The 26,536-nt window shown below is 40.4% G+C and overlaps 1 protein-coding gene across 1 annotated transcript; it reads right to left on the bottom strand.

Moving 5' to 3' along the window:
• Positions 1-8,586: 8,586 nt before the first annotated feature.
• Positions 8,587-15,625, bottom strand: LOC106687427 (endocuticle structural glycoprotein SgAbd-2). The gene is made up of 3 exons (XM_014431312.3): positions 15,552-15,625; positions 9,049-9,167; positions 8,587-8,948 (listed from the first exon to the last, which is right to left on the bottom strand). Exons 1-3 carry the CDS (start codon positions 15,564-15,566, stop codon positions 8,654-8,656), a joined length of 429 nt encoding a protein of 142 aa, XP_014286798.1. The 5' UTR covers positions 15,567-15,625; the 3' UTR covers positions 8,587-8,653.
• Positions 15,626-26,536: the final 10,911 nt, after the last annotated feature.

Here is a 26,536-nt window from a genome sequence, read left to right as displayed (position 1 = left end):
TTAAAAACTGTAGGGCGAGAATCGATCTACTTAATGCTGCTACAGCAAAAAAGGCAGGTAACTGCACCTCTCGACAACCGTACTTGTGCTCTCTGAATAGATGTCACAATAGCTTCTTGACGCAGCACCAGATTTAATGGCTTGTTTTCTTACCAGGTATTGTGTATTTCCTCAGGATGTGAGGCCACGTGAGTTCTAGTTATTAAGTTGTCATATTTAAATCATTAGTTTTTATTAGTTATTAGTCAGTTTTATTTTATTTAGTTATTAATTAATTTTAATGACGTACATTGACGGCAACGTCATGCATGTAGATGATCCAACACCAACAGACAACAACCAACTGACAACTATCAGCCCAAACAGCATTGTAGACGCCAACGAGTTACTACCGATGAACATGGCTATGCAACGCCAAAAATCATTGTCCAGGTCGGTTTGCCCTCCCCCCTCCCACAACAAACAAACGTCCCCCTAAACAATACATTTAACCCAATATTAACACACACAATAGAGAGTGACACTACTACTAGCACCTCTTCTACAAAACAATATAACCCACACCAAATTATTATCAGTACACCAGTATCTACGGCGCAGTTCCAACAAGCCCTCAGAGAGGCTCAAGTCGACAATTTTTCCATTAGATCCTCAAAAGAAGAAAATAAAATCTACCTAACCACTAAAACTGACTGCGAAAAAGCAATGCAATTATTGGAATCTTTTGACCACAAGGTACCAAACAACTGAGGAAATAAAGAATATATTATTAAAGGGATATTAATTACTGAAGCCCTCCAGGACCGCCTTCCCGGGTTCCAAAAAATATGTAGGATGCAAAGGACAAATGGCGCTGGACAGAAAACAGATTTGATGAATCTAGTCGTCACAACATACCACACTACCACCCCAGAACACCTCAAGGAACAAGGTCCTATGATATACCACATGATCAACTCTGTTGAAAAGATGGAAAATATTGGTGACCCTAGGCAATGCCATAATTGGCAGGAATTCGGCCATACCAAAATATTTTGTGGACGAATCACAGTATGTGTTCGCTGTGGAGAACCACCCCATACACGAATACCCTAGGACTACCCCCACCAAACTGCACCTACCGCAGTGCTTCAGATGCCAGCGATACGGCCACACAAAGAACTACTGCGGCTATGAGCTGCGATGCGTACGTTGTGGAAAAGACCACCACATCAGCGTTTGTCCTCAGAACAGTCCACCTAAATGTCCCAACTGTTCTAAAGACCACATGGCTTCGTTCAGACAATGTGAAACAAGGGTAACCTTGCTGAAAGAGGCTGAAGCCCTGAAAAATAAGTTAGCGGAACAGAAGAAGACTCCCTTAGGCAACAACAGGCTTACCACAACTCAAAGGGCCACCAGAATAGTGAGGGGGGATGCACCCTACTCAGACATACTGCGCCCCACTACCACACCACAAACCGATGGAGGCTCAATTCCGGAAAAGGTGGAGGATTCCGAACCACTCCACCAATTGCTGATCTCTGACCAGTCACAGTTGGTGACGCAAATGATAGCGCAAATGAACGCCATGTTCTCCAACCTCTTCTCAAAGATCATGAGCGATATGCAAGTGTTCATGACGAATATACTTCAATAAATGAGAGGGAAAGAATCTCAAAAATGAACGCATATAGCATCCTCAACTTCTACTGTGCTAGCCTAGGCCCAAAAATTAATGAGGTTGAAGCCCTATTGGCTCTCACAAATCCAACCGTGGTCGTACTCACCGACACGAGGCTGCAAGGACGACCCCCTCACTTCAGAGGATATGCAATAGCTACGGATGACGTACACGACCCTCACGGCGAAGTAATCATAGCCGTTCGCCATGGAACAACGTGGAAGAAGATGCCGCCACCTATGAACAACCAGAACGACCTGACCAACCCACCCACATCACGGGGATTTACCGGCGTCCTAGACGGTCGGTGAGAGAGCTACGGCAAATCATCGACACCTGTGGAGCCAAAACCAACCATTGGATCGTGGAAGATTTCAACGCTAGACACACCCTGTGGCATCACTCCAATGCGAACCTAGCGGGGAGACAATTGGTCAAAACCGCCTTCAGGGTTATCCATCCAGGCACTCATACTTTCCGCCATCTTGGGACCGGATCGACGTCAACAATAGACCTCCTTCAAACCAGATAGCCACATCGGGTCACGGGTTGCACTGTGACGGATTTCATCATATCTGATCACCGGCCGGTTATATACGAGATCGAAGGGAGAAGCCCTGAGCCGACGACGGAGAGATTTAATTACCGTGAAGCCGACTGGGTTAGGTTCAAGAGAGAGATATGTCATAGGCTTCAAGAAATGTCGACTTTACATACCACCGAAGATGTTGACACATACATCAACCACTTCACACAAGCAGTTGTAGAGTCAACGAAGCTAGCCATCCCTACGTTTTGCCCGAAGCCACCTCACCTACAGAAGCCTCCACCCCACATCATCGCCCTTATAGGGAGTAGGCGGACACTAAAAAATCGCTATTACCGTTCTAAAAACCCGAACATCAAGGTATCCCTTAATGCGATCACCACTCAAATATGAAACCTAATGTGTCAATGGAAAACTGCAAATTGGCATGATCGCTTAAGAGCCACCCACGGCGACTACCGCAAGTTCTGGAAGCTAACTAAAGCGGCCACGAAAAAGCCTACACGATCGAGATCGCCTTCTCACTCATGCCGAGCAAGCTATGGTACTGGCAGAACACTATCGGCATGATATAGAACAACGAACGGGAGACCCGATGTCAGTCCCAACCATGCCTAAAGAAGACAATTTCATGTGTGTCTCTCCTAAAACATTGAAGGCAATACTTCGACGAACGCTGGGCGATAGGACCCGACCCCCGGCCATGATGCGGTGCAGACCGTCTTGGTCAAGCAACTGCCAAGGAAGGGGATCGCTCATCTCACGAACCTGTACAATTCGTGCTTGAGGTTGAGATACTTCCCCGATAAATGGAAACATGCCATCTTGTTTCCTCTTCTCAAGCCGAATAAGTTTGGAACGGAGGCGGATCACTACTGGCCCATTAGTCTGTTGCCTCATCTCGACAAGGTTTACGAAAAAATCATTCTTAATTACCTTCGGGAATTTTGCGATGAACACTCCGTAATTCCTTTTGAACAGACCGGCTTCCAAGCCCGCCTCAGCACAGATCTTCACCTAATGAAACTCCAGACTGAGGTAAATACCACCTTCAACCGAAATGAGGCAACGGCCATGATATCCATCGACTGCACAAAGGCATTCGACTCCGTGTCTCACGGCATTCTATGTCGTAAGCTCGTGGACCTAGAGTGCCCGGAACAGCTCTGCAGTGTGATCGCCTCATTTCTAAATAGCAGGACCGTCGCTGTACGGGTTCGTGAAGAACACTCAACATCTATCCCACTGACTTGCGGAGTGCCTCAAGGAGCAGTCCTCTCGCCAGTCTTGTTTTCAATTTATACTGCTGATGTGGTTGGCAAGAACTACAAGAAGGCAACGGTCGCCGCTTACGCTGACGACATTGCCATCTATAGCAGCAGTATGAACGCCGAGGCAGCTCTACATCAGGCTGAAGCAGTATGCTCTGAGATTGTTCAAAAGCTGGGCTACTTGAACATTTCAGTCAATGCAGCCAAAACGGACTGCGTTGTGTTCGCGCACAGGAGATCAAGACTACCGAAGACTCCATGTGAATAATATGGTGAGCTCACCTTCCAACTCTATCGTATATTTGGGCGTAAAGCTAGACTGTCATCTTGAGCTTTCTGCCCATTTATATCAGAAGGCGAGAACAGTAAGACGAAAGCCATATCGTCTCAACCACCTCCTCACTTCTCCGGCTCTCTCATTGAGATTGAAGCTGCAGATATACAAAAGTATTCTCTGAGACCAGCACTACTATATGGGGCACCATTGTTTACCCACATATCAGATGGAACCCAGCGCCTTCTTCAAACTTTTCAGGATTCGATGTTGAGGAAAATCGTACGCACAACATCGTGGAGGAGGAAGAGGCCACCGGAGCTGCATCAATTGTTCGAGCTGCCAACTGTACCGGAGTTCATCAAGTGACGACACATCAAATTTTTCGATTCACTTCAGTACTGTACAAATCCGTTATTCAACAAGTTATCACCTGCCCCTCCTCCGGTGCGTTGGCAACACACTGCGTAAGGTCACGTAGTATTAGGATTAAATTTTTATTAGATTTAAGTTTGTTAAATTTAGAAATAATGTGTGCCCCAACATGTAGGAACATGTAGCCTTGTATACCAAATGCATTAAAAGGATGGAGAAAATTCAAAATCTCAAAGCCAAAAGGGTACCTACTCGGCCTACTAGTAATAACACCCAAGAGGCTCATATACCTCAAACTTCCTATATCTGACCTCATCCTCTTAAGCGGGACGACTTTTACAGGTACCGCCTCCACTCACACTCTCACCTCCGTCTTCGGAGCCGGCATGGGTCTCAAACCTAATGTCTATTTTCGAGGGCATGAAAAAAGATGTTTACGACATTAATGAGCACGCTCAATCACGTGCTGCAGAATATCCTTCAATCAATGATAGAATATATAGGCAATGAGTTTCCCACTCCCGCAGATCAGGCAGACATTCTATCTCGCTAATACCTACATCCTGAAGGTGCACGCACAGATTCTGATATATCACCCCCCCCCCAAAAAAAAAAAAAAAAAAAACTTACCGAACACCATCTTTTCGACTTGAAAGACCTGACGGCAACTCTGAGGAAAACGAAGGGAAACAAGTCCACCAGGTAGAACAACATTGTGTATGTCCTACTCAAACAGCTCTCCAGAAAATCCCACATGTTTCTCCTCAATATCTATAACTCCTGCTCTCGATTCAGATACTTCCCAGCGGTGTAAAAACATGCAATCTTCGTTCCACTACTTAAGCCCAGAAAACAAGGAGCGGATCCGTAAGACTATCGGCCCATCAGCCTCCACAACCACATCTCAAAAATATATGAGAAACTAATCCTCTTCCACATTCGCAAACACTGTGACACATATCACATCATCCCCCCCCCCAAACAAACCGGGTTTTCGTGTGGTGTAAGTTACTACAAGCTGCAAAGCGACACAGCATACAACCTAAACAGGAACCTTTCCACAACCACGATTTCACTCCACTGTATACAGGCATTTGACTCTGTATCCCACTCCTCAGCCATTCAAAACTTAGCCTTTACCAATTATTGGACCAACTGCTCGATATCATTGGATCTTATATCTTATATCTGTGTGACTGGACTTTCTCAATCCGGGTTTGAATAAAGAAGTGGAATGTATTAGAAATAAATCACAATTATGATGAATAAATGAAATGCCTCTTGTATAATTCATAAAAATTTGTTAAATGGTTTGACCAAAAGTGGTTACAATTTGGTTTAGTTGTGTTAGTAATTAATTATGATAGTTAATTACAGAGAATCATAAAGATAATGAATGAGATTACAATTACTTGGTGGTAGACTTCTACTATTGTATTGTATATTTTGTAGAGCTTGAAGATTAGCTCTGTTGTTATGTTTGGTCCTCTCATCCTAATTCTGTTCTCTGTCTGGCTGGGTTGAAAAACTATTCACTGTGTGATAGTATTCAATAACTATTCATCCTGAGTGATAGTTGCCATATATACTCATACTCATACAGATATACTCATCTATCCTGATCCTCACTTCCATGTCTGGTAACTGTTTGCTTGTTAGATGGCAAAATTTTCATATTCCTCTTGAATTTATTCTATTCAAATGTGAGGGGGGGAATCCCCCCCCCCCCAAAAAAAAAAAAAAAACCGCCCACCTAAATTAAGCTGGGCTAATTTATAAGAAACAAAACATATGTTCATGTAAACACGATATGTTTTAAATTTCATTTCAAGATTAGAGGCCTTTTAAAATAGAATGATACTGACCAGCATGGACAGAATGTTATATGAAAATGTTCATGCAATGCAAAGATAAATGAAAAATAAACTTTGAATATATAATGGTCAAACATAATAATTAAGTTTACAACCCACGTATAGAAAGATAGGAAATAGTAAACTGTGATACATTAGTTGAGAAAGTAAATTCACACTCTAAGTGCAAATAACTAACCGAAAAAAATTACAAAATAAAGTTTCACATCTCAGAAATCCTGTGGTGAAAATAGAAGGTTGTAGAGAAAAAATGAAGAAAAGAATAATGCATAAAACAAGAAATTATAGAAGAACCCTAAATGTGTTTGATGAAGAGAATTAAAATAGGAAATAACAACAAAATAAAAATACAAAACAAAAGTTTCCCTATTTGAAAATTTGTGGTGATTTGTCTGGAGGTTTTCTAGGTTTTGAGATTATATGTAATGATAATAATGCTATGTTCTAGTACCAAATTTACTTGGGATGCCAGGATAATTGCTGAAGGCAATTATCCAAAAATAAATTAGTTAATTGATTATAAATTGAGTCCTAAAAAACTATTATTATAATTGGATTCCTTTCCAAAGGCTGTTTGTGTGTTTACCAGTTTACCAATTAAATACCTTTATATTTATAAAATGTTCTTACCATTAATTATATAGGATAATAAAGAGTGATATGTTGGGTTATATAATAGTATGTAAACTACATAAAGAAACTAAGTATTTATTTACAATTTGTTATGATTCAAATGATTCAGATAAAGGTTACCATAAAATAGAAATGATTACATGAATACTTATTAGTTAATTTATACTTATAGCTGCTGATGCCGTGGGATGTAGTGCCGTAGGTGTCTTCTGTTTCATAAGGGATGTCTGGGACTGGTGGCCCTTCTCACGACTTCGTCTGGTGTCTTAGTCAGCATCCTGACTGTGGTGGCTTCCCCGTCCAAGCCTTCCTCTTGAGTCTGCCTACTGACGAGGCCCTCCTCCGTCTCAGCCTTGCTGTTGAGTGTCCTCTTCTTCTCTTGTAAAATTCCCTCTCTGTATTTTTCTCCCACTTCTCTTTTAGGGCGTTACCTTATTTTTAAATCTCTTCTCTGATTGGTTATCGATGTCCGAAGACTCCCAAGGCAGGCGTCCCCCTCCTCAGGGCCGAGGATATGTAAAAAAATTATACATGTCTAGGAAGGGCCTGCAACTGGTTAATTTGATTCTGGTCCCTCGTCCCAAACTATCATTTTTGTAACTTAAAGGTTAGCCAATCTAATTTTCTCAGGGGCCTCTGGTAATGTGACAAACTTAATACAGATGTTTTCACATCCGAGGATGCTAAAAGCTTCCCAGAAGGATACCCTGACCAGGTATAGGGGCAGATGACGAAAAACCTTAATAAACAAATCATGGCTAATTCCTCGATACATAGCATTACAGTCAAACGTTTTGCAGTTGAAAGCACTTCTACTAGTGCTACATCATTTGAGCATTGTTGTTCAAAGTCTTCATCCAGGTTATGGATAGGTATGGTTGAGTTCTTAAAACTCCGGCTGATGATTTTTTTCATTTGCTCATGTTGTTGCAATGTGACTTGTTGAGAATATGCAAATGGTATATATCCGCCTCAGGAGTACTGGGGGCTGTAAGTGGCCTTAGTGAAACAGTTTCCTGAGGTTGGTTGTGTGCAGATGTGTACCACTGAGGTGTGGCTGTTGGCATTGCCGATTTTGGATACATCTGAAAAAATAACTGCTGTAAAGGAGCTCTATACTGCTAATTGATGCCTTGTGAATAAATTTTTGAATGCTGGGACTGTGTATCATTGTCTACCTCGATATCAATAGGCCTAGACAAGCCTTGCTGACTGCCGAGCTCCTGTTGATTCAAGATGTGATAACACATCTGAGATGGTTTGAGGAGAAGTAGCCAGCTGAAAGTTCTAAATTAAGAATGAAATTGAATTAATGAAAGGAAACCAGAAAATCTGACATAAAAAGATACACTATGCATGCTTGCATGCTATGTGTTGGTGGCTTTTCCCTAACAGAGTCAACAACTCTGAAGACTATTTCTTGTGATGATATTGTCGTGGTTGAGACTTTTGATGAATGGTGCTACTACTATAGCCTCTGATTTTCTGTAGAACTAGTATACAAAATATTTTGAGAATAATGTTGCTCATTTATTTGATACATAAATAAATAAATTTGACATTTTCCGTTAAAAAAAACCACCCGCCTAATAAACTATCTTACCTATATTGAACATGCATTCTCGAGTCCTTCAGTGCAAGCGCATATAACATATCTTGTGGAGTCAAACAACACAACCACCTCGACGATTGGTGAGCCCAACGTGATCTAAAAGGAGCCCAGCAGACCAGCCCGACTAGTTCCAAAAGGTATATTGTTTCTTTCTAAAATCTAAAGATCGATCGTAGAGTAAGGATACTCTTCTTGGGCACACATAGCACATATAAGATTGGTAGACAATTCTGAGATTTTTATATAAGAATGATCATTAGTATTGGTTTATACTAAATAATTAATATTTGGAATAAATATTTTTTGACAAATTAATGGAATGACTAAGGTACACAGATATTTTAAAAAAATCATATTTATTCTAGAGTTTATGTACAGAAATATTTATCTAATATTTATATGCTCTATCCTTGTCTTGGAGCACCAACTGGGAATCCCCTTTCATCGTAGTCTTGTTGTGGTTGTGATGCTATGATTTGTAGTACCCTCTGAATCTCTGGTGGGATTGGTGGTGGTGTCGGGAGATGAGATCCTTGTGGCTGGAATCCTCCATCATCTGCTAAGTAATTGATTGAGATTACCTGTCCATCAGGGGCAGTGTAAGAAAAACCTCCTTCCGCAACTTGAGCTTCCCCTTCAGTCCCAGGGTTTTTTAGATAGCCTCTTTCCTGGGCTGATATTCCATCTCCTGTTTGGTAACTGAAGGACAGATGGTATATAGAAACTTATAGATTATGTTTACTTTTAATTTTTTTTATTAAACTGTATTTTATATATATATTTAATTACGTTTATTTACCTAGATTGATAGGATCCATCTGGATTCGGTCCATCCTGTGATTGTGCAACAATAGGCACTGGTGGGTTATATTGTTGTGGTGCTGCTTTGCATGATGCAATGAGGAAGATCAAAAAGAGCTGGCACAAAATTAAAAGAAAATTATAATACATGCAAATTTGTAATTAAAGTCAATAATTTATTATCTCTCTCTCTCTCTCTCTCTCTCTCTCTATATATATATATATATATCATACAATTCATACAATAGATATATCAACTGCAGGTAATTGATTAAAGGGTATTGAACAACTCTTGTAATATTTGCCATTATTTTCTTGTATAATATATATTATTACATAAGTGTAAAAACCTACAAAGGTGCTTAAATTTTCTCATTTCATCAAATATTAAACCAGGCACTGGATATTTTTTAACTGAGCTTAGCAGTTGATTAACTAACTGTGTTATCACATAAGTGCTAGAGACATGTATCACCCCATTTTTTTTTATTTATTTATTGATATTTACAACTATACATAAAATACATCAAGTAAATCTGAAATAATATCATAATGGTATGGTACAACCATGTAGAGAAACTACCCATTGGTAGCACTAACATTTTTACAATATAAGGTCTCGAGGTCATCTTCTTTTCAGACGCCTCGGAGGATTGCCCGGAATAATAGAGGAAGCAAGGTAGGAGGAATTAAACCCATCCTTTTCAGGTGAAGGTATCCATTTGAAGATCTACGAGCGGAGAATCAGCTGTGGGGTCTCATCCTGCATTGCTCTTAGTGGGTGTCTGTCATATTTCGAGCTAAGGCATTCGTCACAGCTTCCTATGACCTCCTGGATCGTTTTCTTCATGTCCCATCAAAAGTAGCGGCGCTTTAGGGCTTGCAGCGCCTCATTCATCCCGCGATGATTCGTCTTCCCCAGATGGTAAGTTAACGTCACCTCCTTTTGTCGCTCCTCGTCTCGCAGCGTGTCTACTATCCTCAAGCACCGGATGAACGTGCGATCTATGTCTATTTGTTCCGAACGCCACAGCCTACTGACCTTCTCCCAAATGACCGCATTTCCGACATAGAGGTGATAGATTCTCCCGGCCTTGGATGAATCCTCAAGTGCAGGACAAATTTGGTCTTCTCTGGCTTCCAGTTCCGACCAGATGGTGTTAATCTGACTTCGCCCGTAGCTGCCATATTCTACCTTCATCTGTCCGGACGTCCTCGTCTTCCATATTATCTGCCTCGGTTTGTCGTTCACTATCTCATCCACTTCTTCCATCTCCACGGATCTGCCTCCTGTCGAATTATCATCTTCAGACGGTAGGTCCTCCTCATCCTGACCAAGTGCACACCACTTCAATGTTATATTGATTGAGCAGCTCTTTCCAGCGGGTAACCCTCGCGGATGACTCGTTCAATTAGGTAAATTGAGTGGTATATGATCAGTTTGGACTCTAAATTTTCTTCCGAATACATATGGTCGGAAGTGTTCGACGGCCCATACTATCCCTAACAATTCCCTCTCAAGGGCACTGTATCGCGCTTCGGCATCCGTGAGACGTCTGCTCGCATACGCTACTGCACGGTCTCCCCCTGAGCACTCCTGAGACAACACCCCCAGCACGTACTCACTCGCCTCAGTTGTGATTGTTAATTCGAAGTCGGAAAAAGCACTGGTTCTTTTTGTAGCTGCTCCATGAACTAGCGTATATTACTCTCCATGGCCGGTGTCACAATCATTCAGCTACCTTTTTTCAGTAGGTTATTAATAGGAACCAGATACTCTGCCATTTTTGGCACGAAACGCCGGTAGTAATTCATAACCCCTAATAACCGCCGTATTTCCTCGACATCTTTGGGCACCGTCATCTTTCGAATGGCCTCGACTTTTTGCGCATCTGGTTTAATCCCTTCCTTTGTAGGGGTGGTTGTCTCATTGAAACTAGTGGGTTTGAGTGGTTAAGGAGTTTATAATGGGAGGATTGATATCTGGTTTGGACTAGATCGATTACAAAGGGAACATTAAGGTCTTTATGGAGAATTTTATTTGCAAGGAGTTTTAAGGATTTTGGATTGTAAGGATTGGATACGAGAGGAATTTGAATGTTTAGTGGAGCCCCAAACCTAAACTCCGTATGTCCAGATAGGTTTTATTATTGTACATCTGTCTTTTTTTATGAATTGTAAGTTTAGACCGTTTGTCTAGTAAGTGCTGATTACTATTAAGTCGAAATCGACATGCAGTTTCCTGTCTTTTCAGTCTTGTATGAAGAATCGTTTGTCCAGCTGTCTTTTAAGGTAACGAATCTGTTCTACAGGGGTAAGAGCAACATTCTTAAAGTATACTGTAGGACATTCGGCAGGCTTACGAATAAGGGTAAAGGAGATTTAATGGGATTTGTTGGAATTTATTTTATTCCTCCAATTACGACACCATTCTTCGAGTGCTGGGATATAGGAGAGTTTGAGATACAATTAAAGGGTTATTATAAGCGCGAGTACGCATGTGTCGACGGCATACGTGGTGAGGATAGTGTTAGGATTGGTTGGAATGTCAGCTGTATAAACGGTATAGAGGATAGGACTGAGGATACTACCTTGAGGAACACCAGTGAACTGAGAATAGAGGGATGAATAGGAGCCATATATATCACCCTAGATGCTAACTTTATCAAATCAAAGGATTATGATTAGGCCTAATTACAGCTGCACAATTAGCTTGTTTATCTGATGATGAACCACTTAGATGTAAGAGTAGATGTTAGATCCCACTCACTCTCACAGACTTGGTTAAAGGTCAGCAAAACATTTGAAAATAGATAAAAAAAGAAGAAATAAAAAAAAATTATGATGTAATAAAAAATAATGAGTACTAATAACAAGATTATATATAGATGTTTTGGACATTTTAGTAATCAATTCATATACAACTTGGCCAAGATTCTTTTTCTGGCTGAAACTTATAACCAGCATTTATCTTACTAACAAGGAGAACCAAGTATTAATATTAAACCTGAGTAGGTTAGTGCAAGTTGAGCCATCTATAAAATGGTACTTTCTGCAGGACTATGAATTTTCGGTAGAAACCATATTTTTGTGGTGTTTCCATTTGTGACCTTAGAAGCAGAGAACGAGGGGGGGGGGGAACTATAACGCACGTATACCTGTTCTTCATAAATTAAGTAAAAAATATCTGGATTAATTTTAATCGGATAAGTGAAGGTAAAACATTTCTTGTGTGGTGAGGGAGCATGCGTCATTGGCAAAGATAGGAACTCCTGATGGTAAAGTATTGTCAGTGAGGAATCTTAAAAAAGAGTGTACGCCGAGTCGGAACTGTCTTCTCTAATGGTCTGATGGAAGAAGAGAACTCTTTCTTCTTGAAGGGTGGAAGGAGGTGGTGGGCCTCATGCATTTCATGCAGGGAAGATCCCCGCTGCCCGACACGGGTGAGGCACCCAGAGGTCCCATCTTCCGAAGACCGAGTGATGGATAGCAGGATAGGCAGCCCTGAATTAAGTTGTTCACACATTTAAATAGATCCCATTGTATATCTAAAAAAAAAGATATATGCAAAACAAACCATTATTTATTCGCAGTGGTAAACGTATTACCCTTACTTCACAACCAATTTCTGTCAAAAACCTTTATTCCGAAAATTTTTAAGTAGGAATTTGGGAAATATGAAATTTAAGGAACTACTTCCAATTGCAAAAATGGGGAGAAAATATTCCGTAAAGTGTTGACTATATTCAAAATAATTTATATTTTATATTTTAAAATATTTAATTTAAGAGGAGGGCGAATTTTGGGAAGTAACCAATACGGATACAACTGTATCGAGAGGGAGCAAGTGGTGCGATCACAACTCACCAGAGCACAGCACCTCGAGCCTCACTGAAGCTCCCAAATTTACATATTACTTAATTTTGTAAAAACACATTGTTATTTTTATATATTAATAATCTCTGTGCATAACACTTAACAATGTCAATAGAATGATTAATAAACGAAACCAAAACAATGCACGAACCTATCTCAAGCAGACATGTACCGACCGCTTCTCGGTCACAGCCGCATGGACTAGGCCTATAAATAAGGGACTCTAAATCCCCCAATTTGAGCCCATCCCACCTTCCTGCGAGGTGGCAGGGCAGGAATGGTTCCAAAAACCCTATTAACATCACCTCATAGCTTCATCTTCTGATGCTCCCCAGCTCCCTCCCTGACACTTCTTTTCGATTTCTGACTGTTTCTCTTATTATTACACCATTATCTATCGTCTATATTATTTTTACTTTTTATTTTTATTTTTATCTTATATGCGATACAACACGAGGAGGGCCCTCACCTCCGGACTCAAAATAGTTCCTTGAATGGATAGCTCATATGTAAAATTAAATATAACAGGTAACCTTAAAATACCAAAGGTAGTAAAAGGTAAGCCACAACACGAATTACTTTTCTTTTTTCACAGTAATGCACTTACTAATTCACTTTTTAGTTCTGTTTTAGAGGGTTCGAAAAAAACCAAAAAAAAAAAAAAAACCAATTTGATCTTAGATCCACATCCCTTCCTGGGTCTAGTCATGGCACAGGTGGCGTATACACTGCTTGAGATAGAGAAGTTTATTGCCAATCTATACTCGCAAAAGTTGTTTTTCTGTACGCACACCTAAGACGATGGCCAATCTCCTCTCCTTCTTTCCAGCAATCTTAGTCCGTCTCATCTCGGCAACTAAGATTGTAACCTAATCCTTAACGGTTACACTGGTCCGTCCGCTTCATCTCGGCAACTAGAGCTGCACCTAGCCTTATCAGCTTACTGGTCCGTCCGCTTCATCTCGGCAACTAGTAAGCTGGCTCCTATCATGACAGTTCTAGTCCGTCCGTTTCATCTCGGCAACTAGAACTGTTACTCTACCTCAGACTCTCTCACCTAGACCTCCTCTACCTGCGTCAGTGTCCGGGCTCATCTGGCACGGCCGTTCCTAACTTATAATGAATACGCCTTGTCGTGGGCCTTCTGTAAATATAATAAAAGAGATATAAGGCTGGAGAAATCGTCTAAGACCAGACCACCCCCGACACAACAAATCTCCATTATGGTAAAGAATTCTGCCAGCAATTTTTTATTTAGAAATCGTAGATTTTGATTCTTCATTAATATTTTTTTAAATACATATGGAGGATATCAACGAGGTAGCATGTAGAATTGGGAATTCAATTGCTCCAGTATCCATATATGTAGTCGAAAACATAGAAAACCTATTGCTGTTTCTTAAAATATATCTCACAATAATGTAATAAGTCATAAAGGATAATAAGTAGAAGAGTTTATATACTCAGAATAACAAAATAAAGTAAAATATAAGCCTTTAAAAATAAAGCAAACATTCAATAAGATAAATAATTACTTAAGTTAAAATAATTGAATTATTAATAATTGTCCAAAATTTCACAATTTCTTAACAATATCATCGGTAGTTTATTAAACATTACTGGTTACACTACCACCAATTGACAAAATAAAGACATTTTTGAGAAAAAACACATGTGTGGAAGGTAGAAAGACAAAAGATTCTTAATTTAAATAACAAAATAGGATATCAAAACAGTTTTTTCCTCTCACTAACAAGAAAATCTGATATGTAATTACAATTTGTGGTAATGATCTCTCCTCATTGCCAACGAGAGAAAATAATACCCAGGTTTTACAAGGCTCAAGGATACATCTGTCAAAACGATGTACTGAGTTTTCCATGGAATGATTGAAATATGTTAAAAATATTATATATTACAAAGCAATTGGGTTGATGGAGAATTATGAAATCGTAATTTAACAAATTTTAATTTATTAGAAATTTTTATAAATTTTGAAACTTTGTAGAGAATTAACATATAATCGGTATTGGCATAAGTAACTGTCATTGATATTACTATTGACTATCATACATCTCTATAAAGGAGTTGACAGATACCTTTTGCTGATATGGCCAGTCTTAAATTCTTCCTTGATATCATAAATGTTGATTTTACAGAATATCAATAGGACAGGATGGGAACCGTGGGTCGGATGCGCTTGTTAGCATTCACTCAGTATTAAAAAATAAATTCTGATATTTGTTTGAATATATAAATCATGGGATTGGTGCGCAATGCTGAACATTAAACATTTTCATAATGTTAAGTCTATACCTCAGAACTCTTAAAACAAGATTAAAAAAAAAATATGTGCTTTACAAAATTAAAGATTTATCAGGAAACTTGCTTTTGATTTTCGATCATTAAGGAGAATGGCATACTCGATTTCTGTTTTTTTGGAGATATGCAATTTAAAAAGTATAGCCAAACTTTTTAAATTGCATATTAATTTTTCAGGCCTTACTCTTAAGCAAAATAAAATATATTACAAAATTATTTAAAAATAAAATGTTTAATAAATTTTAAAATATTTAATACATTTGAATAAACTGAAATAAATCGACGTCATTTTAAAGTACTCACGGACAGTGTCTTCATTGTTTCGTAGACGGAGTGACTTGTGAAAGGAATCTTCTTGCAGCCAAATATATATATGTCCGTTCCCCACCACGACGGACCAATCTTGTATTGGTCAACTTACCGTATGAATTCATCAGAATAACTGGCAGAGATAGCAATGCCGTTTTAATGGAAATGAAGATGCGTGTATTTATAAATTCTTACTGTATGTTGTAGTGAATGCGATCACCAGCTGCATCCACAGGAATGATCGTTTAACTTTTTTATTGATGCCTTTCAGAACCATTAGATATTAATGGGCTGTATCAGGATTGATGGAATCATGTGGGTGTAATGGAGTAAATATTTTCGTTCCAATGTTAGATTATCATACAGAGCTCTTTGAACATATTAGTTATTGCATAGAATTTCTGGTTGAAATAAGTGAAAAAGAAATTTAGGGTATAGCCAATGTAAGCCTTCACGGCCCTTTTTCATTACTATACCCAATACTTACTGATGGGCAAAGTTAATACACAATATAAATTATAAAATTAAGAAATAAGAACTTGATTTGAATAAATATATAAAAACTCTTCTATGCTTATTTTAGGGGTTCAATACCGATCTTTTTATAATCCTATTCCTGGTCATTTCTGGCATTCGGGGAAGGAGATTATCTACATAGGTCCCCCCATTCTAATGACATCGTGGGGGTGGGTCGTTTTCATTTCTTGGGCCCAGCACATAATTAAACGTCGATCCTCCACCCCTCAGGCCGGATTCGAATCGGCGCTGCTGCAGTTCCCAGGTTGCAAAGACCTGTGCCTCTACTCTCTGAGCTACATATAGCCCTAAATAATGATCTGTCCAGCCAGATTCGAACCTGGGTCTTTGGAGTTAGTAGCAAAGTGTGTTACCATAGTGCCACTGCGCTCCAATATACCGAATATTTCATATAACAGGTACCGAATATTTCGTAATCCTTTGAACGCCTTTACATTTATTGTAGTCTTAAAGATTTTTTTCCTATCCTCAAAGTTTTTAGCCTCAACAGTTATTTCCAACCTCAGTTATTCTCAAAAGTATTGGATTAAATTCAAATCTGGATTTCATGGTTCACTCAATGGCTCCGTCCATAACGATAGACTCTGCTAATTCCCACTCCTCCTGATTAGCCTCTCTGAAGGAATCCTTGGTTGGAGGGTTGTCTATTGTTCTGTGCTGGTAACCTGGAAAGTGTGTATCCATTAAATGGGAAAAAGTTTCCTCTAAACTAGAGGCCCACTTCCCATCTTGTATACTTAGTGCACCTAGTAGCTGATCCTGGCTTCCTAATAACTTCATTAAATGAGAGGCTTCCGGCGTGCTTTCTATGTTGCTGCAGAACTTGTGCCAGCCATCTCGTTTAAGACTTATTACGGCGGCTAGGGGTTCAAAAGGAACCTTTACTAGCCCAACCTTGAAAAGAAAAGAATAGTCGAATTTTGTTATTTTTGTATTTTTAAATAAGTAAAAATTATAAAAAAGAACACAAAATATACAACTAGAAAAAACAGAAAGCTCAACACTATTATAAAATTAAATTAATTGAACTAAAGGAAAAAAAAGTCTTATTTCATCGGTGATTGGTGGGGCCCCGGTTGTGGTTGTTCAGAGAGGATATTCTCATGGAAGTAGATCGACAAAAGGACGTACGTCCGCCCGCCTTGTCCTCTTGGAGGATGAGTCGAAGAAGTCCGCCCGCCGTGGCAAAGATGATTTAGCTGGCGAAGATGGCTAGAATGCTGGTAACTACGAGTGCGTAGTGAGGAGAAAATGGAGAAGATATGTCTATGCAGTGAGACGTTACGAAGTTGTCTGTCTATTTACAGTTTAAAAAACAACAGAGAGTAGTTGTTTTGTTTTTTGACTTAATAAAAATCACATGTTTCAATAATTGATTTGTGGACCATATGTTGGCCGCAACAAGCCTTCTTAATTCTCCTTTATACTTATTAGAGGCAGCCCTTTTCAATGGACAAGCCTCATATAATAATATAACCATTCTTTCAAGTAGGCTAGATTCAATGTCTAGCTGTAATCTGGAAAGTCATTCCACCGCAGAGGGTGAGTCGCCTTCCTGCCTCTATCTGAAAAGACCCCTGTCTGTATTTCTCGGGTTTCTCTTCATTGTGAGTAGAGGTTTCTCAGCTATAATCTTAAATGAGATCATCCTATGGTCAGACAGTGTTATGTCTGAGATGACCCTCTAGTCTTTTTATCCGGCTTGAGTCCAGCGTAAGATCTAAAACCTCTTGTAACAAAGGTTGCTTCGCCCCCTCCGTTAAGTATTTCTAAATCTGTTGAGGCTAAAATTTCATTTGCTTCGCCTCGCTCATTGGTGTCTGTGCTTCCCCACAATAAGTGGTGAGCATTATTTTCTCCGCCAATTAAGAGTGGTAAGTCTACCTCCCTAGCGTACCGGAGAAGTCTTTCGAAGTATTGGTAGGGTGGATATGAGCTATGAGGGACATAGACAGATCCTACTAACAATTTAATCTTATTAATACCAACCTTGAAGTTTAGTTCCATGGTCGTGGTGTCTTTGGTATTAAGCTGAGGGAGAGGCAGCACCTGAAGGTCGTTGGAGACCAAGATGCAAATCCTCGGGTTGTCTTCACATGGAATTGAACCTATTGGCGCTTACCCTTCCTTTGCTCCTCCTGAGGGGGTAGCGGCTCTTTGTTGAATAGACCGGCGCTCTCCATACGGCCAGTCGAACCAACAGCCGCCAGTCATTTGCATCCAACCAGGCGATTGTGTTTGCTCGGCACCTTGAATATTGCTCTAACGTGGTCTGGATCGCCTTCCGCACCCACAATCTGCCACTGATCAGTTCCTACTAGGTCCTCATTCTGGTACTCGAGAAGTTGGACCAATCTGCCGGGTTCGATCACCTCGGCTCCCAACCCAATAACAATTTTAGGAGGTACCCATACGAGAAGCTAGTCTCTTGTCTCCTCATTGGAACATGTGAGGAGAAACCATCCTGGATCCACCTGGAGTCCGGAGTTGTTGAACGCAGTGGTCTCCTTGGACGTGGCTCATTGATGTGTGCACCTCGTGTCCGGTGGGGATACAATCCCCTTTAAGTAGCCAGACCTACTTCCCCTCCGGAGTGGCTACCTAGGAAAGGTAATCCTTGGGTGTGTACTGTGAACGACCTTGGTGTTGTTGTGTGCTATTATAGTGTACTGTGAGAGTGTCAGAATTTATGTTCTCCCAACCTGGTGGGCCAGTGGCTCTTTGCGGTACAATGACCGGGCAATGGGGCCGCCAACTCCCTACGCCTATACAGAAGATGGCTTTGCCTACTGATGTGAAGGGATTTTGGAGGTAGTTGGGAACATTGAACTATTCCAGGAGATTTGTGTCAGAAATGGCAGAGTAGTTTGTCCCACTCAATAATGTACTGAAGAAAGGCAGAAAAGTGATGATAACTCCTATGGTGGAAGTCAACATTAGATGGTGTATGGAGAAGCTGAAGCGGGAACCAGTGCTTGTGTTTCCTGATTTTACTCGTCAATTCACTATCACAACAGACGGGAGTTAGTACGTGTGGGGCTGGTGTTGTCTCAGGAGGGTGGAGGAGGAGATCGTTCTTTAGAGTACGTCATAGGCGCCTGGTGGAGACAGAAACCAGATACAACGCAATGGAGCAGGAGCTCTTGGAAATAGTGTGGGCTGTTGACTTCTTTAGGCTTTATGTGTTTGGAGAAAGTTTAGAGTACACACTGACCGCAGGCCTCAGCAATGGATGGGAATGTTGAAAGAGTCTTCAGCTAGGATTACGCATTGATAGGAGCTTCTCGGACAGTATAATATGGAAATTATATGTAAACCAGGAAAAGAAAATATAGAAGCTGATTGGTTGTTACAAACAATAACAGTAAATGCAGTAGAGGAGGAGGCTGGGGAACCGTCCGGTGTCATTAGACAGTTTCTACGAGAATGGACGCCTGGATAGGAAGAACAGGATTAATCAGAAGAAGATGATAGTGAAAAATCGTCGAATAACGAGTGTTCGCCAGAAGAATGACCAAGAGACATAGAAGAAATAATTAAATACAAGAAGAGACAAATTATAATGAAGACGAAAAATACTGTACTGACCAAAATTAAATATAGTGAGTACGAGATAAGTGTAATAACGACGATCTGGTCACAGCCAGGCGTGATGAATGGCGTACGCGAGTAGGCACCTGGGATGGAGACAAGATACAGTGCGCTGGAACGAGAGCACTTGGGATTAGTGTGGGCTGCTGACCACTTTAGGCCCTGAGTGTTCGGAAGAAAGTTTAAAGTACCCACTGACCATAGGCCTCTGTAATGGATGGGGAATTTGAAGGAGTCATCAGCCAGGATTACGCATTGGAAGAAGTTATTAGAACAGTGCAATATAGAAATCACATATAAACCAGGCAAAGAAAATGTGGTAGCTGATTGCTTATCTCGAGCCATAGCTGTGAACGTCTGGAAGAACACCACGAGGAACCATCAGAATAGAGAATGGACGCTGAGAGAGGAAGATGGACAGAATGTGGCAGAGGAAGACGATACGAAGGAATCTTGGTTTAACGAGAGCTCTGAGGAAGGAAGACCAATAGATGGAAGTAGTAGAGGATATCATCAATGACAAGAGGTGGCAGATATTAAGGAAGACGAGAACCATTGGATTTGTCAAAAGTATGGGAGGGACTATATCACGACGACTTGGTCTCAGCCAGACGTGACAAACGAAAAAAAGAGGATATATTTTTGCTGGGGAATGAGAAAGAGTATTTCGGAGGTTGTAAAAAGCTGGGAGGTTTATCTACGTACTAAGTACGATAGACATCCGTCTAAAGGAAGAGATGAGAAGAAACCTACCACAGATGCACCGCTCAAAGATTTACAGATTGACACATTTACATGGAAGGGGTACATATGGGTGACCTCTTCAGTTAAGCAGCAATAGCGGTCCAGGTGCAGGACAGGTCTTCGGAAATAGTATTGACAACTCTCCGTTAGTGGTTTCAACTCTACGGAGTTCCGGAGCGCATCTCGTTAGATTCCCGAAGAGTAGAGGAGGCATAGAGCGGCTTCATGGCACGTTGAGTGACTATCACCGATTATATCAGGTCGACCAAGGACAAGAACAGGACGTGGCTATGCCAAAGGCGATTGCGGGATATAATTATTCCTTACATGCAATTACGGGGTTTTCGCCATTTGAGGTCGGCGGGACAATAAGGGCATGACAGCGGACGGAGAGGAAATACTCAATAACTACATTACTCGAAGAAAGTTATAGGATAAAGCATGGGGAAGAATCGAAAAGGAAAAAAAAACAGGAGGGTGGCGCGAAATGACTCACTAACTTGCTGGAATAACGCCGCTTTATTTCTTCTTTTAATCTTCCTTATATACATTCAAGGTGTTTGCTTACAATGGGAGTTAGGATTACGGCTGATACTGTCCCTGGTCATCCCGTAACTCACTCATACCAATTTATGAAAAGGCCTCATAAACTCATAAAATTACAACTAAAACCTTAAATACATAAATAATAAAAAATAATATATAACTTTAAAAAAAATCATAATGGCCACAATACTTTCTACGACTATTTACAGATATTACTTTCTAAAAAAAACTTTTACAAAAACTACACTTCTGTCTCACGCTAAGTCCCACTATATTCACTTTGTCAACACACACCTGTTCTTTACACATACAATAAAATAAAAGGATTAAAAAAAAACTATATAAATACTTTCCTAATGCACTCCTGTCCCTTACAACTATGAAATAAAATAAAATAGTAGAAAACGAAAATGTATATACTTATCAAACGCCCTCCTGTTCTTTGCTCATACAAATCAAACAAAAAAAATAGCTGATATAACGACATAAAAAATACAATCTTTGCTTGTGCGCTTGTACGATAAGGATACTCCAGTGTTCTACGGTGTTCCTGATGTGGGGAAATTTAATTGTTCAATGTGAACATTTCTTCTCTTTTTGGGTTCGTTAACACTCTCTATTGTAACCACATTGTGTTCTCTAATGACAATCACCCGGAATGGACCCACATATCGCTGTAATTCCTTACTCCGATTTGTCCCCATACGGTGATAGACAAATGTCCCGATTTTAATCTCCAGACAATGTCTTTAAGATCTAAATTATGGCGAGCTACCCGTTTGTTTTTTTCCCGCACTATATTCTCCCTGACGTTTTGTCATACTTTGCCTAGCGCTATGCCGTTCTTTTTAACCTCACCCCCACCACCGACTGTGGCCCTTTCGTTTCGAAGGGGGGAAATCCCGTTATCGCTTGTATTGAATGATTATAGGCCGCCACTGCTTTTGTCATCGCTTCGTTGGGTTCTAAACCTTTATCTAACTGATAAATCCTTAAATGATCACCAAAGATGCTGTGCAGTCTCTCTTTCCCCTCTCCCTTTTGAGTGATCCGGCGTGTCTAGATACAACTTCACGCCTAGCGTTCTCATTTCGTCCCAGATCGCACTATTGTCAAATTCCCCTCATACTACTACTACTGTTGTCCTACCTCCATCTGACGAAATCCTGTCGGTAATGCCATAGAACTGGAACCATTGTCTAAACGCTCCCAGTACCGCATTTACTGATTTGTCCTTAACCAAATGGAAGATGGACTCTTTACTGAAGAGGTCCATGGCCGTTTTCAATTTATAACCCTTCCAGGAGAAGATATCCATTTGGAGGTCTACAAGAAGTGTGTCAGCAGTGGACACTTCTTCCTGCATCGCTTTTGGTGGGTGCCTGTCATATTTTGTTGTCACAGGTACCTATGGCCTCCTGTACTGTTTTCTTTATACCCCACCAAATGTACCTACGTTTCAGGACTTGCTTCGTCTCGTTCACTCCACTGTGATTCGTTTTCCCACTGATAATACGCAAACGTCACCTCTTTCTGCTGCTCCTCGTCCTGTATCGTATCAACCATCCTCAAGCAACGCACGAACACGCGGTCTACCTCTAATTGTTCCGATCACCAGAGTCTTTTAATCTTCTCCCAGCTGACCGCATTGCCCACATAAACATAGTAAGTCCTTCCGGCCTTAGATGCATCTTTTAGTGCACGACAGATGAGATCTTCCTTAGCTCCTGCCTGAGACCATATGGTGTTTATCGTACTCCGTCCGTAACTGCTATAGTTTGCCTTCATTAGTCCGGACGTTCTCGTCTTCCAGATGATCTGCCTCGGCTTGTCGTTGATTATTTCATCCATTTCATCCATTTCCACGGGTCTTCTCCCGTTGAACTACCGTCTTCCGATTACGGGCCTCCTTCGCCTTGCTCCTGACCATCCCGAGTTTACTCTTCTGGCTTCCACTCTCTCAGGCACTCTCTCCGGAAGGCTCCCCCTGAACTTCCTTGATGGCATTTACCAATAGTGCTCGAGATAGCCAATCAGCCACTACATTTTCTTTCCTCGGTTTATATTTTGATGTTGTATTGATTCCGGAGCTCTTTTTAACGGGTAACTCTCGCAGAAAACTCTTTCAATTTATCTACCCATTGGAAGATGCGGTGGTTGGTCTGTACCCTGTTTTCTCTTTTCTCCCTAATAACAAGGGCCGAAAGTGATCTAAGGCTCAAACTATCCCCAACAATTTCCTCTCCAGCATGCTACATCTCGTTTTGGCATCCGTAAGGCGTCTGCTTGCATGAGCTACTGGCCACTCCGCTCCTTCCTCCTCCAGGGATTACATCGCACCCAGTGCGCGCTCACTAGCATCTGTCGTAATGGTGAATTTACGTTCGAAGTTGGGAAAGGCCAGGATAGGTTCCCTCTGCTGTCGTTTCGTGCACTTGCGGATATTATTTTCCATGACACGGGCCACGATCATTCGGCTTCCTTCCTTTAAAAGGTTGTTGATGGGTACAGAATAGTCTGCCATTTCTGGCACAAATCTCCGATAATAATTCAGGGCAGCTAGCAACCTTCTAATTCCCTTAACGTCCCTCGGCATTGCCATCTTTTGGATCGCCTCAACCTCCTGTGGATCAAGTTTGATTCCCGGTCCCGAGATCACGTGTCCTAAAAAGTTAATTTGCTCCCGGTCTTGCATCGACTTTTCCTGGGATAGTTTCAACCCAAATTGCCGAACTATCTGAAAGACGATCTCCAGATGCCTTATATGGCTCTCTTCCGACTTGCTAAACACGAGAAGATCATCCGTGTAGACCTGACACATGGATTCGTCTAAGCCTCGTAGAAGTTTGTCCATCAAGCGCTGGAAAGTGATTTGGGCGTTTTTCAACCCGAATGGCATACGGGTCAATTCATAATGAATAAAGAATATATCCGAGTATTTCCCCATTATTACCTCCCTCCAATTACTCGTTGTTAACCACCCCTACTCGCGGTGTCCCTCCCCTCATAAATCGTTGACAACTGATTTTTTTCTGTTCCAGCCGAATATTACATCGGATCTCCACATTCCTTATTCATACCTCCGCCAATGAGTCCCATCTGATAATAATCTGATACTCGCAAGTCATATTTCGCACTACATGCATTCTTAATACACTTCCGTCAACTCCCCATTCGCTCAGGTCTATAATGACTTCCTAACAAAGGAGAGAACTAGCAACCAAGACAATGGAAGAAGCCTAGCTAAACCCAGAAACAAAAGTCGGCGGTAGGACCGCAAGTGTCATGGTTGTGGAAAAATTGGGCATTTAGTGGCGCATTGCCCGCGTACGAGATGCATTGATTGCGCAAATGAGGGACACTTAGCCAAACAGTGCCCACTCATGTACTAAAAAAGAGCCGGGGCGAACCAATGGATATCAACGCCCAACAGAAACAGAGAAGCAACCGGAGGTTGAGTAGATCAGGTGAATCCACGGAAGCATCAGGAACGTCGGAGATCGAAGAAGAAGCTGAAGAGCCATGGCACAATTTTTCGAAAGTCCAATTGGTAATAAAAGATCTGTATTGATATTCCGGACATATTCATGTTATAATGATTAAAATACGACTTTAAACTTACCTGGTCTATGTTCTTTTATACCTTTAAGGTAGGTAACTTCCTGATATCAATTATTTTGTTTGTTTTTTTTTAGCTAAACAGGATTCTAAAATTTTCGAAAGCATATTATTTGTTCTGTAACAAGTTCCATACAGGTAAATTTTAGATATTTTCAATTTATTTGCTTAGGAGTTCTTGAGATTTACGTGGTACTGCCGTAGTTTATCCAAGAGACAAGGAACTGGGTATTTGCGTGGACTACATATTTAATTTTATATTTCTGGTTCTGATGAAGGTGCATTAATGTGGTTCAGTACTAAACTTTCCTTATTCCTAACTAACAAAATTAAAACATATCTAACAATAAATTATTCGAGTTTTAAGTATGGAAACAACAATAAAGATATCTAAAACACCTTCAAAATTCTTATTTTTAGAGGAAAAACTTATAGAAATTAGATTTGATTTCATGATTACATAAATTTCATAAATTATTTTTATGAAATAATTTTAAAGAAAAATATTTTGTTCTCTAAATGTATGCCCAATCACTACTTATCCCTAACAGTTGTTTTTAAAAATAAATTTGTTTCCCTTCTGCTTCTAAACTGTACCAAATTCTTATGGTTTCGTTCATTATCGCATGATAACTGAGGCCCTCAAGGTAAAATTTTCTGTAGAACCGGTGCTGGCTTAATCCTCCACCATATAGAAAGAGTTGAAAAAAAAATCTGAATATCTTCTATCCATGAACATTTCATTACACATGAAACAGATCACCCTGACAACACATCCCACGCAGGTTCTTGTATCCTTATTCATAAATCTTTACCTCACTCCCTTCTTCCTTCCACTCCGTCTGATATTATTAATCAACATCCGTCAGCTTATCCTCCCGCCCGTTTAACATTACACTTTCAGCTATATATTGTTCTCCAGGTAATTCCCTTTCCATAGGCATCTGACTCCTTATTCCGGTCCCTTGGTCCGCGATTTATTGCTGGAGGAGATTATAACGCCAAAGATCAACAGTGGGGATGCAGAACGTCCAATACTCGTGATGGAACTCTTTCCCGAGTCACAACATCCAATAGTTACTCCATCCTCTCTCCTAAAAATCCTACTTATTGGCCTACATCCCTTAAAAAACGTCCCGATATCCTTGATATATTTGTTACTTCCCAAATACCCACCTCAAAATCCCCAATTCAATCTTTAGATGACCTCTCTTCAGATCATAGTCCGGTTCTACTTCACATCCATTCAAATCCTATTCCTTGACCCTCTCCCCCTTCAATGGTTACATGACAGGTAAGCTGGAAAAATTTTCGGACTGATCTTAAAAACATACTTGACTTAAAAATTCCACTAAAAACAAAAGAACAGATCGACTCTGCTATCGAAATACTTTCTAGATCGATAGGAACTACTATAACTAACAATACTTCACCAATGAACATAAAAATTTTTAGAGAAAACAACTTACCTCGTCACGTACAAGCATTATTAACAGAAAAACGCCGGGCAAGAGCGAGGTGGCACAGAACAAGATATCCCTCGGACAAAACTCATTACAATACATTGACTAACAGACTAGAAGCAGAAATTAGAAAACACATAATACAAAATTTCCAGAACTTAACAGAAAACTTAAATACCACTGAAATCATTATGGAGAACTACTAAAAAGCTACTAAAATACAAATCCTTCAATCATCCACTTCTCACTGAAAATAAGACTTGGACACGTTCAGATGAAGAAAAACTCAAATGTTCGGCGAACACCTATTCAAAACTTTTAACCCCATCCTGATATCCTTAATCCAACCCATCTTGAACATGTTGAAGCAGAGATTACTATTCCACTCCAAATGACCCTTCCTCCTAATGCCTTTCATCCCTCAGAAATAATGAACATCATCCACCAATTACCTTCTAAAAAAGCTCCTGGCCACGATCT

The sequence above is a fragment of the Halyomorpha halys genome, unplaced genomic scaffold, assembly GCF_000696795.3.
Source record: "Halyomorpha halys isolate HHAL.00 unplaced genomic scaffold, Hhal_1.1 Scaffold963.1, whole genome shotgun sequence".
In the NCBI taxonomy this organism is placed as follows: domain Eukaryota; kingdom Metazoa; phylum Arthropoda; class Insecta; order Hemiptera; family Pentatomidae; genus Halyomorpha; species Halyomorpha halys.
Note: the sequence above shows the minus strand (reverse complement) of the source record. Positions and strands in the feature narration are given on the sequence as shown.